Raw genomic sequence first — 17,660 nt, forward strand, 5'->3', positions numbered from 1 at the left:
TCTATTCACATATCTATCAGCAGTAAAATCAGCATAACTATGTCAATGATTTATGTGATTCCCCTGTCAATAGCATATTTTAGGCCCATTTATAATTGCTGTTTCATGCTCACACAAATTAGGTTGGCCATATTACAGATTTTGGATAGTTAGTTCCTAGCAACATTTTTCATTTTTTCTAGCAAAGCATCATCATAGGAGCAGAGTTTCTTGTTATTTTGCATTGCTTTCATGTCATTAATGTTAAACCCTTTCCTAATCTAGATGCAACACAAAGAGCGGATAGTCTTTTAGCCAACATGATTCTTCTTCTAAAAAATAGAAAAGCTGGGAAGTACCCTTGATAATAAATAACAAATAACACCACCATTAATAACAACAACAGCAATGATGATGATGATGATGATGATGATGATAAAGAATCTACTATTCCCAGAGGAATCTAGTTAGTGCCTTCATTTATATAATGCCTGAAGTTTTGGAAACTGCTTTACAAATATTATCTCATTTGATCCTAACAATAATCACAAGAAGTAAGTGCTATTATTACTTCATTTTACCATTGAGGAAACTGAGGCAGACAGTGGCTAAGTGACTAGTTAATGTCTGAGGCAGGATTTGAACTCTGATCCTCCTTATCCCAGGTCCAGTGCTCTATGTACAGGTCATCTAGTCGCCTCCTTTGAGATCATCTGCTTAAATCCCCTCTTTTTGCAGATGAAGAAACTGAGATTCATCTTTGTCCAAGATCACAGAACCCGTTATTAGCCTAGTCTAGACTCTCAAGCTGGAGCACTTTGCATTTTAATCACAGCTGCTTTCCCTAGTCCCAGAACCAGAACTAGAAACTACATTCAGTTTCTTCCCTCTTCTCCCTACCTGAATGTTAAGGACTCTTTCACACAGAGCACACACTCACACAGAAGGGGAGTCAACACACATTCCATGGACATCTACTTGGTTCTGAGTTCTGAATTTTCATTATTCACTGAATTCAATTTTATACCATCACATCTATAACTAATCTTCCCTTCAAAGGACTCTCTAATCAATTTTTGTTTTATCAAGGCTTAGGATATGGAACCATGTCAACATTTACATTTTTTCTCTAACATCTGCCTTTAATTGCTAACATTCATACATTGTTTTCATTTTCTTTAGACTGTTTCAGGGGCGTATGTCGCTTCAATCAGCACTTATCAGCAAAGTCAATACTTGCCATGCCTAGAAGTCTGATGAGAACCATCACTATTATTTTCCAGCCCAATTTTCTCACTGGAAATACATTAGCATTGGTTTCCAACCAGAATCAGTGAGATCACTTTTAATCTGGAAATTTAAGCTTTTCTGCACGTCCATTTTCCCCATTCTGAAGGTCAACTGCAAACCTTCAACAAAGCATTCCTTCCTTTCCTAATTTCATCAAATACGTTAGAACAATCAGTGCTTGTCTGTTTCATGACATATACTTCGCCACGACCAAAAGTCCTCTTGCTATCCTTGTCCTTCAGTTCCAGAATGATTTTTGGTAGTACATTACTGAGTTGCTTTGTCTGTGGAAAGAATAATTTTTTAACGAGGATATTATAAGTGGAAATTATCTCAGAGATTGTCTATTTTTTAAAAAGAGAAAGTGAAGTCCTTTAGTTCACCCTAACAGCTAATAACTTTTAAAATTATGATATTTGTCTTTTTGGATGAAAATAAATGAGATTTGAACAGATCAATGATTCCTATTGAATATAAGTTCCTTAAGAAAAGCAATTTTTTTTTCTATGTCTTTATCCTCAGGCCCTAACACAATGCTTAACAAATACTTATTGATTGATTGAATGACATTAAAACTTCTACTGTGGTATTCTAATACTTTGTGATGTGGAGGTGACCCTGTATTCTTAAAGATCATTCCTATGAAATAGAAATTCTAGATGGCCCTACCAAGCTGAAAAAGACTGTGAGTACCCTGTAGTAGATTGACTGTCTATTGCCTGTGGACCATCCTAGGAAGTTCAAAGAGGTTACCACGTAAGTTGGGCGTGGGGAGATGAATTTTTCAGGCACAGCAATTTCCAAAGGCCATCCACTAAATTGTACAATAGAGAGATTTCAAACGATACCAGTAGAGACCATACAGGAAAGCTGCAAATTACAGATCCCCTGAACCAGTGAAGTGTAACATGAAAAGATCTTAACTTTCACTGGGTTATTTTTAGTTAGTGGTGTCATAACAAAGAACAAAAGGGCTGCTATTAAAAGTTTCTTTTTTCTCCAAACTTAATAGGAGTGATATTTTAGATATCAGTAAAATCTGTGGACATTTATAATGGATAATGAACAACACTGTTATGTCTATGTTGACACATCAAGCCTTAATCTAATAGTTTAACTGATGACTTTTGCCTGCATCAAAAGTTGCTAGTATACTGATAGGTGGTGGATAGAGTGCTGGGCCTGGAGTCAGGAAGACTCATCTTCCTGAGTTTCAAATCAGACCTCATTGTGTAACCCTGGGTAAGTCACTTAACCCTGTTTGCCTCAGTTTCCTAATCTGTAAAATGATCTGGAGAAGGAAATGGCAAAGCACTCCAGAATCTCTGCCAAGAAAACCCCAAATGTGGTCATGGAGAGTTGGACAAGACTGAAATGACTTAACAACAACATGTTCTAATTTGTTCTTCTGTTCCCCATTGGGTTGTTTTCATATATTCTCATTGAAATATCTGCTTATTTAACTGTCATCACTGATACAGTATTAGCAAAGAAACATATATAAACAGTGGTAATATAATAAATTCATTAATTACTCTCTGTTAACACTTCCCCAGAAGCAAGTTAATTGTGTTCGAAGAGGTCATAATTTGTAATAGGCAGTTTTGTGAGTTCCAACTTGTGATTTCATTGGCAAGAAACCCCAGCTGAGGAAACTCCCTTTACCAAATGCCCTGCAACATAAAATTATTGATTCGAAACTGGAAAGAATCTTGGAGGCTTCCTTCACGTCCCAGCCAAAATTTCACCTTCTATAAGGAAGCCTTTCCCAAACCCTCTTAAATCTAATTTCTATCTTCTGTTCATTATTTTCTATTTATCTTGGATATAGCTTGCTTGTACATAACTGTTGCATGTTATTTCCTCCATTAGTTATATTGTGAGCTCCTTGAAAGCAAGAACTGTCTTTTACCTTTTTTTGTATCCCCAGCACCTAGCTTAGTGCCTGGTATATAGTAGGTGCTAATAAATTCTTATTGAGTGACCATCAGGTGCAATTACCTTATTTTATAGATGAAGAAACTCAGATTTTCCTAGAGTAATCCACCTATAGGTAGGTGTCTTGGGCAGGATTTGAATTCATTCATTCATTCATTCATCCCACTGGGCCATATGCCTCTTATGGTTTTAGAGACAGTTACCTGAGACCATGAGAGATTAAGGTAGCATGGGTTTTGGAAGTCAAGAAGACCTCAGTTCGAATTCAAAACACACACAGGCTATGTGACCCTAGACAAGTATCTTAGCCTTTCAGCATTCTAAGCCTCTCTCTATGGTAATAATTCACAGGGAAGCTGCTGAATTGCATTGGTGAAGGGAGCTTCCTCAACCAGCAGTTTCCTATGTCGGTGAAGTCATAGGTCCAGTACAGCCCCAGAAAGAATCCTCTTGACCATATCTCAAAAACAGAATACACAAGCAGATAGATTTTGTGGTAGGTTTGGTTGCACACACTAAAAGCCAGACACAGTCAATACTTTCATAGTATATTACCATTTAAACTTTTGTCACCATTTAAATTTTACAAATGGAAATTCATGAATTTACTAATTGTTCTCTGCTGTTGAGGACATTTGCCAACATTTATTTATACTTCATTAATGCGTACATATATTCATTTTACAGTTGTTAGGAGAAAAGAAGAACTATTATGCCAAAAGTCACAAATCCTTCCCGCCTTGGCTAATCATTAAGCTCCTGAATTGATTTCTAGTGCCTTCTCTTCAAATTATTAAATTTTAAGTGTCCTGAGGACAGGGACTGTATTTTGCCTCTTTGTTTCCCCAGCACTCACCGTAGTGCCTGGTACATAGCAGGCATTTAATAAACATTTATTGATTGATTAATTGACATTACTCCTTATTAAAACTGTATGTCTTGCATATACATAGCTGTTTCCGTGCTGTTTCACTCATTAGAGCGTGAGTCCCCTGAGGGCTCTGACCATGTTCTTACCTTTCATTGTATCCCCTCTACTTAGCACAGTACCTGTCCTGAAGTAAGGGCTTAATAAATGTTTGTTAATTGACTGATCTGTGCATGAATTAAAAAAAATAGGGCCACCATATATGCGTTCCTGATAGGTGAAGAGTAGTCTCACATCTATTGTTCTCATTGCTAGTTAATCTATTCAGTCTAGCATAATCCTGGATAACAGAGAATATGTTTAACCATGGGGCTGACTATGCTTCAGGAAGTGGGAATGAGGGGGCAAGAGAACAAGGCATCCATCATGCCTATCTTTCTCCCCTTCTTGAGAATGCCAAGAATTTCTGCCATGATTTTGGAAACCCTAGCCATTTTAGAAGTGATGCAGCCAATTCCTCTGGGGAGCACTGGTGATAAAACAATCTGTACTGGGAGGAAAAATTTTTCTCCTTGATGGGAACCATGCGAATGCTTAGGGAATGCTCGTTCACCCATGGAGCCAGGAAAGCAATGGGCCAAGTTTATGCTCCAGAATTTTGTCCCCTTCCCAATATCCCCTCCCTAACACCATAAAAGATAATTATCTCAGAAATGTGTTTGTGTTTCAGCCAGATAGTAGATTATACAATCACAGAAAGATTGTTTGAAATTTCCTTTTTCTAAATTTACATCATTTTTCTCAATGTCAACATTAAAAAGAAATCAAATGATTATATTTACATTGTGGGACCAGTTCTCAGGCTGTATGTTTCCATCATAAACATAGGTCAAAAAAGGAAATATCTAATCTTTCTACTCAAAGAGGGTAAAACCCATTTCTCCTATTTCCAAAAATGAAATACAGGATCACAGATTTAGGGCTGGAAGTTATCTTAGAGGTCATCTAATCCAATACTCTCATTTCCCCAGGAAAGAAACTGAAGCAGGGAGGTTATGATTTGCCCACAGTCATACAAACTTTAAGTATGAGAAATAAACTTGAGTCCAGATCTTCCTGACTCCAAGTGCAACATTCTATCTATGACTCCATTATTGGGGGCTAAGGTAGGGTGGGGGCTTAGGAGCTACATAGTTCTCAGTTGGGAAAGTCACATATACAACTAAAGGATATGTCAAGTCTTTATTAAGCACCTACTGTATGTAATACGGCACTGTGCTGAACACTGATGATACAAATACAAAAGCAGTCAGCCTGTAATATTAAGGAGCTTCCATCCAGCGATGCCTCTGCCATCCAATTAACCCAGAAGATAGTTTGTCATTTCCTTTATTTTACTTATCTCGTCCAGTTAATTCCAATTCCAATACAATTCTGCAGGTATAAAACTGAATGAAATTTTAGCTTTATCGTATTCCTGAAATTCACAAGGCAATGTAATAGAGAAGAAAGAAGAGAGATGTGGCTTTGAATCCACTTACTAGATACATGATAATGAGTAAGTTATTTAACCTTGCTGAGCATCATCAGTTCATCTGTAAAATGGGTTTAATAATGTTTGGTCACAGAATGTTTTCAGGATCTAATGATATTGATACTGTGGACGGAGTCTTTTGTTGTTCAGTTGTTTTCAGTTGTCTCTGACTCTTTGGGACCTCATTTGGGATTTTCTTGGCAAAGGTACTGGATTTGGTTTGCCATTTCCTACTCCAGCTCATTTTACAGATAAGGAAACTGAGGCCAACAAGGTTAAGTGACTTGTTCAGGGTCACACAGCTAGTAATTTGAATACGTGAAGATGAGTCCTTTTAATTCCAAGTCCAGTGCTCTATCCACTGCACCAATCTACCTGCCCCTTTTGTAATCTTTAAAGTGCCATAAAAAGTTATCTATTATGTAATTGCTAGCAGTTTGTGTTATCATGACCTTTGGATTTAATACACAGATGGCTCCTTCTTTAAGGCTCAACGTGGTTCAAGTTAGATAGTAAACTACATCTTAAAGCCACTCTTCCTAAGGAGAACTGACTGTAGATGTCCTATAGCCATAAGCCACTAAATGAGTAGGTGAAAAACTGCTGGTAGTGACAAAGAGTTCTTCATTTTAGCCACATGAACATCAAACGGATGGGAGCAGTGGCAAGGTGAATTCACAGAAAGTAAGGCTAAAAGGCGGTTAAGAAATCGTTATTGGCTTTCACTGAAGAAATCAAAAAGGGAACAAAACAGCTAAAGGTGAAATGGTTGTGTGAGATTTCTGGCCTGTCAATCAGTTCTCTAAAAGAATCATAGAATCTGGGGAGGGAGGGAAGGAGGGAGAATTTGGGAATCAAAGTTTTTAAAATGAATATAAAAATTTTTTTTACATGTAACTGGGGAAAAATAAAATAGTAAATAAATTTTAAAAAAGAATCATAGAATCTCGAAGAGAGGTATATGGTGACAATTTAGGATGAGGTTACCACCACCAGCAATTACATACATTATCCTTCAGAAATCAAGACTAAATGATTGGTATAGATTATATAAAGAAATGTCAGAAACCATGTAATACTTCAGTGCAGGCAGTAAGTAACAAGACATGTCCTGGGGGATAGATATATATGTCAGAAGCTAACTCTTTTTTTATAAGATGACATGAGAAAGCTACATACTATTCAGTATCTTCCGACCTCAAAATATCTCAGACAACTCAACCAATAAACTCTGTTGGAACTAGATCATTATTATAGGCTGGGAAATTGCCCATAGCACCCAGATATATAGCTAATCCATAAATATTTAAGAATAGGGGGGGTGAGGAAACAAACATTTTAAACATTTTTTGAATTTTAATGTTTTATTTTTTTCCAATTACATGTAAAAACAAATTTTGAGTTTAATTTTTTACCATTTGAGTTCCAAATTGTCTACCAAACTCCCTTCCCTCCTTCATCATTGAGAGAACAAACATTTTAAAGCACTGAGTATATGCACTGTGCTCAGTGATTTCCAAATATTATTTCATTTGACCCTCTCAACGACCCCAAGAGATAAGTGATATCATTATCTCCATTTAACAGTTGAAAAAACTGAGGCAGATTTGTCCAGAGTCACACAGCTACTAGCATTTAAGACCTGATTCAAACTCAGGTCTTCCTGATCCCAGGGCCGATGTTCTATCCACTGCGGCCCACAAAAAGTGGGACAATGACTCCAACGCACTTTCTGAATACACTTCCTTAGCTATCATTTCTGATAACAAACAACTGAGATAATTTCATGTCACATGGCACAGGGCTGTTGCTAGCGTTTGATTTTTTTTGTCACTAAGGTAGACAGATAAAAATTGCATTTTGTCTAAATTTGCATCTAGTTCCAAGTTTTATAATCTATATAGTAGGAAGAAATTAGTTCTAAAATCTTTGATTAATATTTGAAACTATCACCAAATCATATAACCAAGACGAAATGTACAATATAAGTGCTATTTGTTAGTATTCGAAATTTTCATCTTTTGATCTAGAGTATAACTTGCAGAAAAGTTGTAGTAGAACTAAAACGTCATCACAGATGAAAATTATTGTTCATCATTACTGGGACAAAACATTGACCCTCCAAAAATGTAAAAATTAGTGAATGAATGTTGCCAAACTAAATAACTTACAGCATTCAGTGTAATAAAAAGCTTTAAAACCATAGATAAGTGATCAAAAAATTCAAAGGCACCTGGGACCAGGAAAGTACATCTTATCCCCTCTTCCTGTCTGCTGCTAGGGTAATACTGATGAGGTTTTCAGTGAATGTGAAAGATTCAGATGAGCCTGTCACCTCAACCCAGTTATTCAATACACAAATCAATCATTTTATCCATCTACACAGTAATTCACTGAACACTATTCGTAAAAGAATAGAAGAATCATGATTGTTCAGGGAACATTTTCACTGGATTTCCATCAAATATAAAGGTGGGAAGAATAAAATAAGATGACAATGACAATCAGACTGATAACTGGCATAAGGTATGTTTAGAATTATAAAGTACTTTATATGCATTGGGCTAATAAAAACTGCCCATAGATAAATCCTTTGAAAATGTTTTCATAAATAAAAAAAAAAGATGGCTTTCTAATAGAAGGTAGCAAAATGACATTGCTCCCTTAATTGGGTAACTTTTTTATGCCTGGATTTTCCTGCTAGTTATGGAAAAATGAAAGTTACCCCTCTGTACTCTTTTAGAAAGTGTTTTATAATTATGTGTGTATATATATGTGGCAATTGGGGTTCAGTGACTTGTTCAGGGTCACACAGCTAGTAAATGTCAAGTGTCTGAGGTCAGATTTGAACTCCTGACTCCAAGGCTGATGCTCCACCCACTGTACCACCTAGCTGCCCCTATAATTATATATTAAAAAAAACAAACAAACATAAAACAAAGCCAAATTTTTGTTAAATTTTAGACCAGTCTAAGAATCTCTTTTAAATGGCTATTTTTGACTTTGTAGAAATGCAGAGACTGAAGCAAACTGGTACCACCAAATGGTAAATATCTTAAAATAGCCAATTTTTACATCCTCCAAAATGACCTAACTAATTCGTTAGGCATCCAAGTGACACAGTGGATAGAGCATAGGGCATAGAATCAGGAAGATCTGAATTCGTATTCAGATACTCATTTACTAGGTATATGATTCTGGGCAAGTCATTTACTTTGTCTGCGTCAGTTTCCTCAAAACTGTAAGATGGCATATAATAGCACCTATCTTCCAGGTTTGTTGTTAGGATCAAGTGAGATAATATTTATAAAGCACAAATTTCATGATCAAGAAACAGGAAATGTCATGGATTCAAGACCTCAGACCTTTTAGTTTTCAACTGTAAACAAAGCTTGTTTTTTTTTCTTCTTGTTGTCTTTCTTTTTTTTTAACCATATCTAATGGGATCTATTCACTCAGGCTAAGCTGGGTCTGCTAGGATGACTGTAATTTCACTAAAAACAAACGAACAGTTGCACAGTTCCTGGTACATAGCAATCACTTAATTAACATTTGTTCTTAATTACTTTAGGGTTTTAAAAAAAATTTCTGTGCGATGCACTAATTTCACATGATTTGGAATCACATAGTATAGTTTAAAATTATGCTTGTCTATTTAAAATTTTTCTTTTCTAACATGAACTTAATCATCAATGAACAAACATTTCATTATGAAAGGAACAAAAGATGATTATTTATGAAAATATGACCTTCTGATAGGGTACAGTTTTAGTTTTTGAAGTGTATGTTGTTTTGAAGTGTATATTAAATTTAATAAACTAGTCACAAAATTGCTCAGTCTGTGTCTTCCTTTGAACTTTTTTTCTTTTTTTTTTCTCTGTGTATTTTTGCTATATTGTTAGTTTTTTCTTTGCCTATTTCCTGGAGTATGAAATTTGAGGCTTTAATTTCAGTGTTTAGAGAATGTTTTCATTTCCTCACGGGATACCATGAGGGTAAGATATAGATTTTTCTAGAGCATCTTGAATTCCTTGAATGAAACAATAACTTTAAAGAAATGTGTGTTTGCATGTAAGCATATATCTAGCTAATCTAAAAGGGTACCTTTCTCCCAAAAGCATAAAGTATTTTATTCAAAACATCCTAGCAATCTTCAATCCCATTTTTTGTTTTTTGTGGGAAGTATTATCCCCTCACTATAGATGGAGAAATAAAATGACTTATGGTCAGTCAGATAACACATACAACAAAACAGAATTGTAAATATAATTTCATATCTGTGCTTTATTGTCTGTCTTTTCCAAAGATATTAACCCTGAGGCAAATAGGTTGAAAATGTTGATTTTTAAAGTTTTTAATCTTAATTTCTAAAACTTCTCTTGATTCTTTGAAATCACAACTCAAGGTTTTCTTTTCTTTTCTTTTTTTCAATTTTTAGTTACAAATGGAATATTCCAATTAAATGGTCTGAAGGGGACATCAATAATGTATTCTACAATGTGTCAGACACGGAAGGTAAATGTTATCTAATGATCTGATTTTATAAAAGTAGAAAGAGTGTGGATAAGTGAATTAATTATTTCTGGTGTTTTAAGCAAATATGTGTAAAAGACCTTAAGTGATTTGGTGATTGTTTTAAATATTTGTTTGAATAAAAGGAGCATTTTCATTTTTGGATGCTCCTTTCTGACATGGTAATAAACAGTGTTGGCCAAATGTGTGGCCCACAAAAAGTGGCACAATGAATCCAAAACATTTTCTGAATAAACTTTCTTAGTTGTCATTTCTGATAACAAACAACTGAGATAATTTCATGTCACATGGCACAGGGTTGTTATTGGTGTTTGGTTATTTTTGTCACTAACGTAAACAGACAAAATAATTGCATTTTGTCTAACTTTGCAATTTGCATCTAGTTTCAAGTTTTGTAATCTATGTAGTAGGAAGAAATGAGTTTAATATTTGAAACTATCACCAAATCATAAAACCAAGATGAAATGTACAATGAAATATTTGTTACTAATTGAAATTTTCATCTTTTGATCCAGAGTATAGCTATGGAAAACTTGCAATTATCCAAGGCTGATCATCCAGGCACCCTGCTTTTCTTTCTTCTTCATAGGAATATAGAAATTGCCCTACTGGGTCAGATTCCTTCCTGGTCCTTCCAGTCCAATGTTCTGTTGCCCACATTATATCCATATATGTACCACTTCAGGGTGTGATTATTCTCTCTGACATGGACTTTAGAGATCAGATATATACCAGTTTCCCTAAGTAGCCATTTAGGTCTGTACTATTCCTAAATTTGTGAAAGTGTTTTTGGAATCTCTTTATATTTCATACTAATGTCATGCTTTGGAGTAATGCATTCTATAAGTAGTAGAGTGAAATAGTGTTTCTTCAAAGTCCTAAATGTAAAATCATGTGATCCTAGAACTACAAAGGCCTTTAGAGACCACTGACATAATCCCCTATCCAATGCATGGATCTCTCCTGCAATCCCATAAAAAAGTAGTCATCCCTTCTTTACCTCATGCCTTTCAGAGATGCTTTCCCCAAGTGTATATTTATTCTCTCAATTGATTTTGACTGAGTTGGGAAGTGGAGGGGGATTAAATTAGGGGATGAAATCAAAATAAGTTGGTTTGGTTTTTTTTTTATGAGCTTTTGCTGAGGAATAAAGGTGAGGACTTCTGAAGAATATAGAGATGGACATTTTTATAGTGTACAAGTTACAGAGAACTGGTCTGGATACTAAGCAAAATCACTCAAGCTTCTAGTACGGAGTTGATTTGAATTGTGACTGCTTGTCTTCATCTCTTCAAGATTCTTCTTGTACTCCAGGGATTCCTAACCTGGGGTTCGCAGATCCTCAAGGAATCCATGGATAGATTGGAGGAGACAAAGGAAAGTGGGGAAGGAAAAGATTACATCTTTATTTTTACTAACCTCTAACTGAAATTCATCATTTCCTCCAATTATTTAAAAACGTGATTCTGAGAAGGCGAGGGAAGAGAATAAGGACTAATATAATGCCTACTACGTCTCAGGCACCGTGTTCACAACACTGATCCTCACAACAACCTCACATGACGTATATGCTATTATTATTCTCATTTTATAGTTGAGGAAACTGAGGCAAACATAAGTCAAGTGGCCTTCTCTTCTTCTAATTTATTGTCCACACAAATCTAAATGCTTTGGGATGCCGAATAACTAAGCTCTTTACACTGTTAGAGTTTTTTTTTTTTAAATACAATTTGAAGGTCATGGACTCTGGGGGAAGGGCTGTGGGTGACTTTATATCTCTCTGTTATGTAATAATAGTCTCTTGTGGTAGTTATTTTCTTTATCCTTCACAGTCTTTTTTTCCTCTTACTCCTGAGTTTGAGGCTATGTTATAAATGGAACTTTGACTACCAGATAAGCAGGTTTCTACTTCATTAGGTATTAGAAGAATTGGTGCAGTGGATAGAGCACTGGACCTAGAGTCAGGAAGACTTATCTTCCTGAGTCCTGAGTTCAAGTCTGGCTTCAGACACTAGCTGTGTGACCCTGGGCAAGTCACTTAACCCTATTGGCCTCAGTTTCCTCATCTGTAAAATGATCTGGAGAAGGAAATGGCAAACCACTCTAATATCTTTGCCAAGAAAACCCCAATTGGGGTCATGAAGAGTCAGACATAATTGAGCAGCAGAATTTTTTACTAGACTGGTGATTTCATTGGTATGGGTTCCTGGGTGAACAACTCTCTGTAACTCTACACTACTTCTATACACTTTTAGTCTTGGAATATTGCCCGGGGCACTGAAAGGTTAAGTCAGTCACCAAGAGTTTATTAAGTATCTCCGATATGCCAGGTACCAGGCTAAGGCTTGAGATACAAAGAAAGGTAAAAGATAGTCCCTGTCCTCAAGAACTTGCAATTTAATGGGGAAAACAACAAGCAAGCAACTCTGTACAAATAAGTTACATACAGGATAAATAGAAAGTAATCAACAAAGGGGATACACTAGAATTATGAGGGATTGGAAAAGGCTTCCTGTAGAAGGTGGGATTTTAGCAGGCAATTGAAGGAAACCAGGGGAGCCAGGAGGTAGAGAATTCCAGGCATGGGAGACAGCCAGAGAAAATGACTAGCATAGGGAGATAGAATATCTTGTTCAAGGAACAGCAAAGAGGCAAATGTCCCTGGATCATAGAGCACTATTAGGGGGTTGGGATGGTGGTGTAAAAGCCTGGGAAGGTATGTTTTGAACAGCTTTGACACTTACATAAAGGACCTTCTCTACTTGTCCCTCTACACTTTTCTCTTGGTGATCTCATATACTCCTAATTATCATGTCTATGTAGATGACTCCCACATTAACATATCCCTATGCTCCAATTGCCTACTAGGTATCTCTGCCTGGATTTCTCATAGGCATCCCAAACTCAGTCTCTCTGGAATGGAACTTATTACATAACCATAAAACTTCCTCTTCCTCCTAACTTGCTTGTTTTTTGGTGGAAGGGCACTACAATTCTATTGACTCTTTATTGGAAGGACAAATGTTAAAGCCGAAGCTTAAATACTTTGGCCACATGAGAAAACAGAACTCATTGGAAAAGACCCTGATGTTAGGAATGATTGAAGGCAAAAGGAAAAGGGCATGGCAGAGGAGGAGATGTGGATAGATAGCGCCATGGAATGTGATCTCAGACAGACTCCAAGAGATGGTGGAGGATAGAAGGGTCCGTGGGGTTATGAAGAGTTGGACACAACTGAACAACAGCAGAAGAGTCTTATGACCAAAAGTATGCTAGAATCAGCTCACACAGCCTCACAAGAGCTGCTTGGCAAATTTTCATCATAAGCATTTACAACTCAGAAATCAGCCGATGCTACACATAAAAACTTGTTTTATTATCTTCTTGATCATCACTCTAGACTTAAGGAAGTGATGGAGACAATATTAATAATGGAGATTAAAGTTTAAAAGAGTTTCATGAGCACATTTTTTTCCCACCGAGTCAATTACTGAATGTTTAACAAAATGCTTCTGCTTTAGCTATATATAATTCTTCTGCTTACCCAGATTTACAACCTGGAGGTCATCATCACTAATTAACTCTCATTCCTTCCTTCCTATCTAATCAATTGCTGAATCTTAGTCATTCCACCTCCTCAACATGCCCTCCTTTTTTTCTACTTATACCACAGCTTCTCTAGTCAGGGGTGTGCTAGAGCCAGGCAGTTGTTAAATTTTTCACCGTGAGCATTTACACCTTGAAATCTTGCACAAATCAGGGCTTGATTTGTTGTTTTATTGATTGCCTAGACTTTAAAAATAATGGAGAAAATGTTAACAAGTCAGATTAAATTTAAAAGTGTGTCATGCAAACCTTTTTACCTGGTTGTTAAACATTTACCAGCACACTCCTGTCCTTGGTCTAGGCTTTCGTCACATCTCACTTAGACTATTGCAAAAGCCTCCTAACTACACATTACTCTCCTTTTGCACTCTATGATGAGTGTGCAAATTGTTGACGGCAAGCCAGTCCATTTTCAGTGTCATATTTTGAATCTGGCATCAGTTGGGTCCTTTTTTGTAAAATACGTTTTGTGAAAGATACCCATTATTTTTTTCTGGAAAAAAGCCATACAATTATCAACAATGTTTGGGAGTTACCTGATAATCCACTGAAATAATAGTATATAGTGTTATATACTCTAATAATATGATATTACACAATGCTCTAAACTTATTGAGTTAAGCCCTGCCAAGGTTACTGTGATTTTTCTCATTTTATAGGTGAAATTAGGATGTCGATAACTAAAGCCTTACTACCTGTTCCTATTGACTTTCAGTGCAGTTGTCCATGGAAGAATGCTTTAAGTAGCTTAGCAGAGTCATATAATGAAGGATTTGCATATCCTTTCAGATAACTCAACCTGATCTTGAGTTGCTTCCTCCTCTCTCTCTCTCTCTCTCTCTCTCTCCTTTTTTTTCTAGGCAATAGGGGTTAAGTGACTTGCCCAGGGTCACACAGCTAGTAAATGTTGAGTGTTTTTGTCTGAGATGAGATTTGAACTCAGATCCTCTTGACTTCAGGGCCAGTGCGCTATCCACTGCACCACCTAGCTGCCCCTATTTTCTTTTGTTACAATAGAAAAATACAGAACAATAAGAACACTTCAAGACTTGGAACCCCTTCAAGAATGCACCACGCATTTTCAGGTGTCATTATTTTTATTTTGTTTCCTACCTAGGCATAGAAATAGTGAAATGTTCTACTGTCAAATAGAACTAGTTCTAGAGCAGGTAGATCAGGGGTGGAGAACCTGCAGCCTTAAGGCCACATGTGGCCTTCTAAACCCTTAAGTGCAGCCTTTTGACTGAATCCAAATTTTACAGAGCAAATCCTTTTTATTCTTAAGGATTTAGAAGGCCACATGTGGCCTTAAGGCCACAAGTTCCCCACCCCTATTCTTGAGGTTCCCATTTTTTCTGAAAGATGTAAAGTTACCTGGGAACTCCCTGGAAAGAATCCAATTTTTTCGTTTGGAAAAGGTATTTCAAAATGGAGAACAACATTTGATAGGGCAAGGCACTCCTAAGCAAAAGAACAGGTAGGTGACTTACAAATAGTGTTAGAATCTTATGGATACAGATCAAGTCCTGACAAAGACTGATCAAAATTATTTTTAATAATGACAAAACATAAACTATTTTCTTTTATTTACTCCCATATGTATTTCTAAAATGTGTATATCAGAGCAACTGGAACACTCGAGAATGAAACTTAATTTGGTAATTTACTAATGAAATTCTATGATATTAATTTGGTAACTTACCAAAGAAATTCTATGATATTAATTTGGTAATTTACTAAAGAAATTCTATGATATTAATTTGGTAACTTACTAAAGAAACTCTATGACATTAATTTGGTAATTTACTAAAGAAATTCTATGATATTAATTTGTTAATTTACTAAAGAAACCCTATGATATTACCCACAGAAGTTAAAAACTTATTTTTAAGGAATATAATAGGATAAACAAATAAATGTGGATTACTCAAATCAGAATCATTGTATATATTTGGATTTGAGTATGGTTTCAGACCTCCTTGACAAATTTTAGGTGTAATACTAATTTCTTGAATATTTATTCTCCCTAACAGAAACCCTTTTCCATTCATCTGAATGTTGATTTTAATAAATATAATATTATTTTAAGTTTTCACATGTCCACCCTTTCTAGGCTGTTCCAGTGAATATTTTTTATTTGGCTAATTCATTATGACTAGAACTGTATGGATTGCCCCCAGAAGGCATAGTTTCCACCCCCACCTCTCTTTAAAAGCGTTATCAGTTTCTGCTAGCAAGAAGTTGAAGCCATATATTACAGAGCATGTATACACATTAGGTATTTCTTTGTCAACTTACACACTCCAGTTATTTATTTAGTTAGGCAACTAAATAAGAGTTAAGCCTCAGAGCTTTGGATCAAAATCAGAATTGACTCCTTGATATAAAGTTAATTGATATACTTATTTTTTTCTCTTCTTTTTCCTTCTCTTCTTCCTTCTCATCTTTCTTTCTCTTGTATTCTCCTTATCTACCTCCTTCCTTCCTTCCTTCCTTCCTTCCTTCCTTCCTTCCTTCCTTCTTTCCTTCCTTCCTTCCTCTTCCTCCCCACTGGATCTAATTTCTAGGTGTTTATAATATATGCAAACATGTTTCTCATTAGTTTTTATTTATTAATCCAGGAATCACTTTGGAATCTAATTCCAGTGGAAATACTTTTCCAAAGATAAATCCAGATCATATTGGATTTTATCGTGTAAATTATGAAGTGTCAACTTGGAACACAATAGCTACACAGCTTCTCAGCAACCACTTGGTGAGACAGAAGTTGATGAATTGTTTTAATTTTGTTCTGAGGGTATGATTACTTTTTTTTTATTTAGGCATATACTCCTTACTTTTTTCTTCTTTCCTTCCCAGGTATTTTCTTCTGGTGATCGAGCAAGTTTTTTTGATGATGCCTTTGCTCTGTCAAGGTAGGATTGGTTATTAAAAAAAAAACCTAGATGATTTAAGACATTTCATGATAGTGTTCATTTTTCCAATGATTTCCATGAAAGGACCTAAAAATGTAGTAGTTATTCAATAAATTCCATCTATTTTAGCTTAAATCAACCAAAGACATGACTGTAATTCATTATTTTCCCCCCAACTCCAAGATTCCTTGCCTTCTCTAAGTTCCTATGATTATTATAGACTTCAGTATTATTGATTCATTTCAAATAATTTAAAATTGGAGGGAACCTTCAAGGTCATGTCATCCAATTCCTTTGCACCATAGATAAAAAGCTTTTTTTTTTTTAAAGCTGTGGTCTACTCCCTTGTCCCCACAGTGTAATGAGACAAGTGTGTTACGTAGGGTCAAAAGCCTAAAGTGAAGTAGAAACACCTGCATAATGTCTTATTTGGGACTTCTCCACATCTTACCTTGGTGATTGAGAAACATTTCATAATTGTCTAGATTTTGCTTGTTCCTCCAGCCTGTTCTCACACTAGCAGGGCTAAGTTCCCAGCAACAGATGACCAGTACGTGCTTACATACAAATTCTCCCAGAATCCCAAGGGTAAACCTATGAAGAGGAAATATGCTTTACCTTCCCACCGCAATATTTTCTATAAATTGAGCACCCATCAGATTTATAGTGTGTCCCAAAGATCTTAAAGAGATCTTAAGCTCTAAAAACTTAAACATGAGGGACAGCTAGGTGGTACAGTGGATAGACCACCGCCCTGGAATCAGGAGGACCAGAGTTCAAATCTGGCCTCAGACACATAACACTCACTAGCTGTGTGACCCTGGGAAAGTCACTTAACCCCAATTGACTCACCAAAAAAAACAAAACAAACAAACAAAAACTTAAACATACACTAAGACCTTTGGGATAAGTTTTATTTTTCTATCAACCCAATCAGCTACACATAATAAAGACCCTTTTAGATCTTAAATATTACCATTTATATAAGGCAAAAGAA

The 17,660-nt window shown here is 35.9% G+C and overlaps 1 protein-coding gene across 1 annotated transcript in view; it reads left to right on the plus strand.

Moving 5' to 3' along the window:
• Positions 1–17,660, plus strand: part of ENPEP (glutamyl aminopeptidase) — a 111,818-nt gene that overhangs the window by 67,779 nt on the left and 26,379 nt on the right. The window contains 3 exon segments of the mRNA XM_021001403.2: positions 10,048–10,124; positions 16,370–16,503; positions 16,608–16,663. Of these exon segments, the coding sequence (XP_020857062.1) occupies positions 10,048–10,124; positions 16,370–16,503; positions 16,608–16,663 (267 nt within the window).

The sequence above is a fragment of the Phascolarctos cinereus genome, unplaced genomic scaffold (genome assembly GCF_003287225.1).
Source record: "Phascolarctos cinereus isolate Bilbo 61053 unplaced genomic scaffold, phaCin_HiC Scaffold_9;HRSCAF=440, whole genome shotgun sequence".
In the NCBI taxonomy this organism is placed as follows: domain Eukaryota; kingdom Metazoa; phylum Chordata; class Mammalia; order Diprotodontia; family Phascolarctidae; genus Phascolarctos; species Phascolarctos cinereus.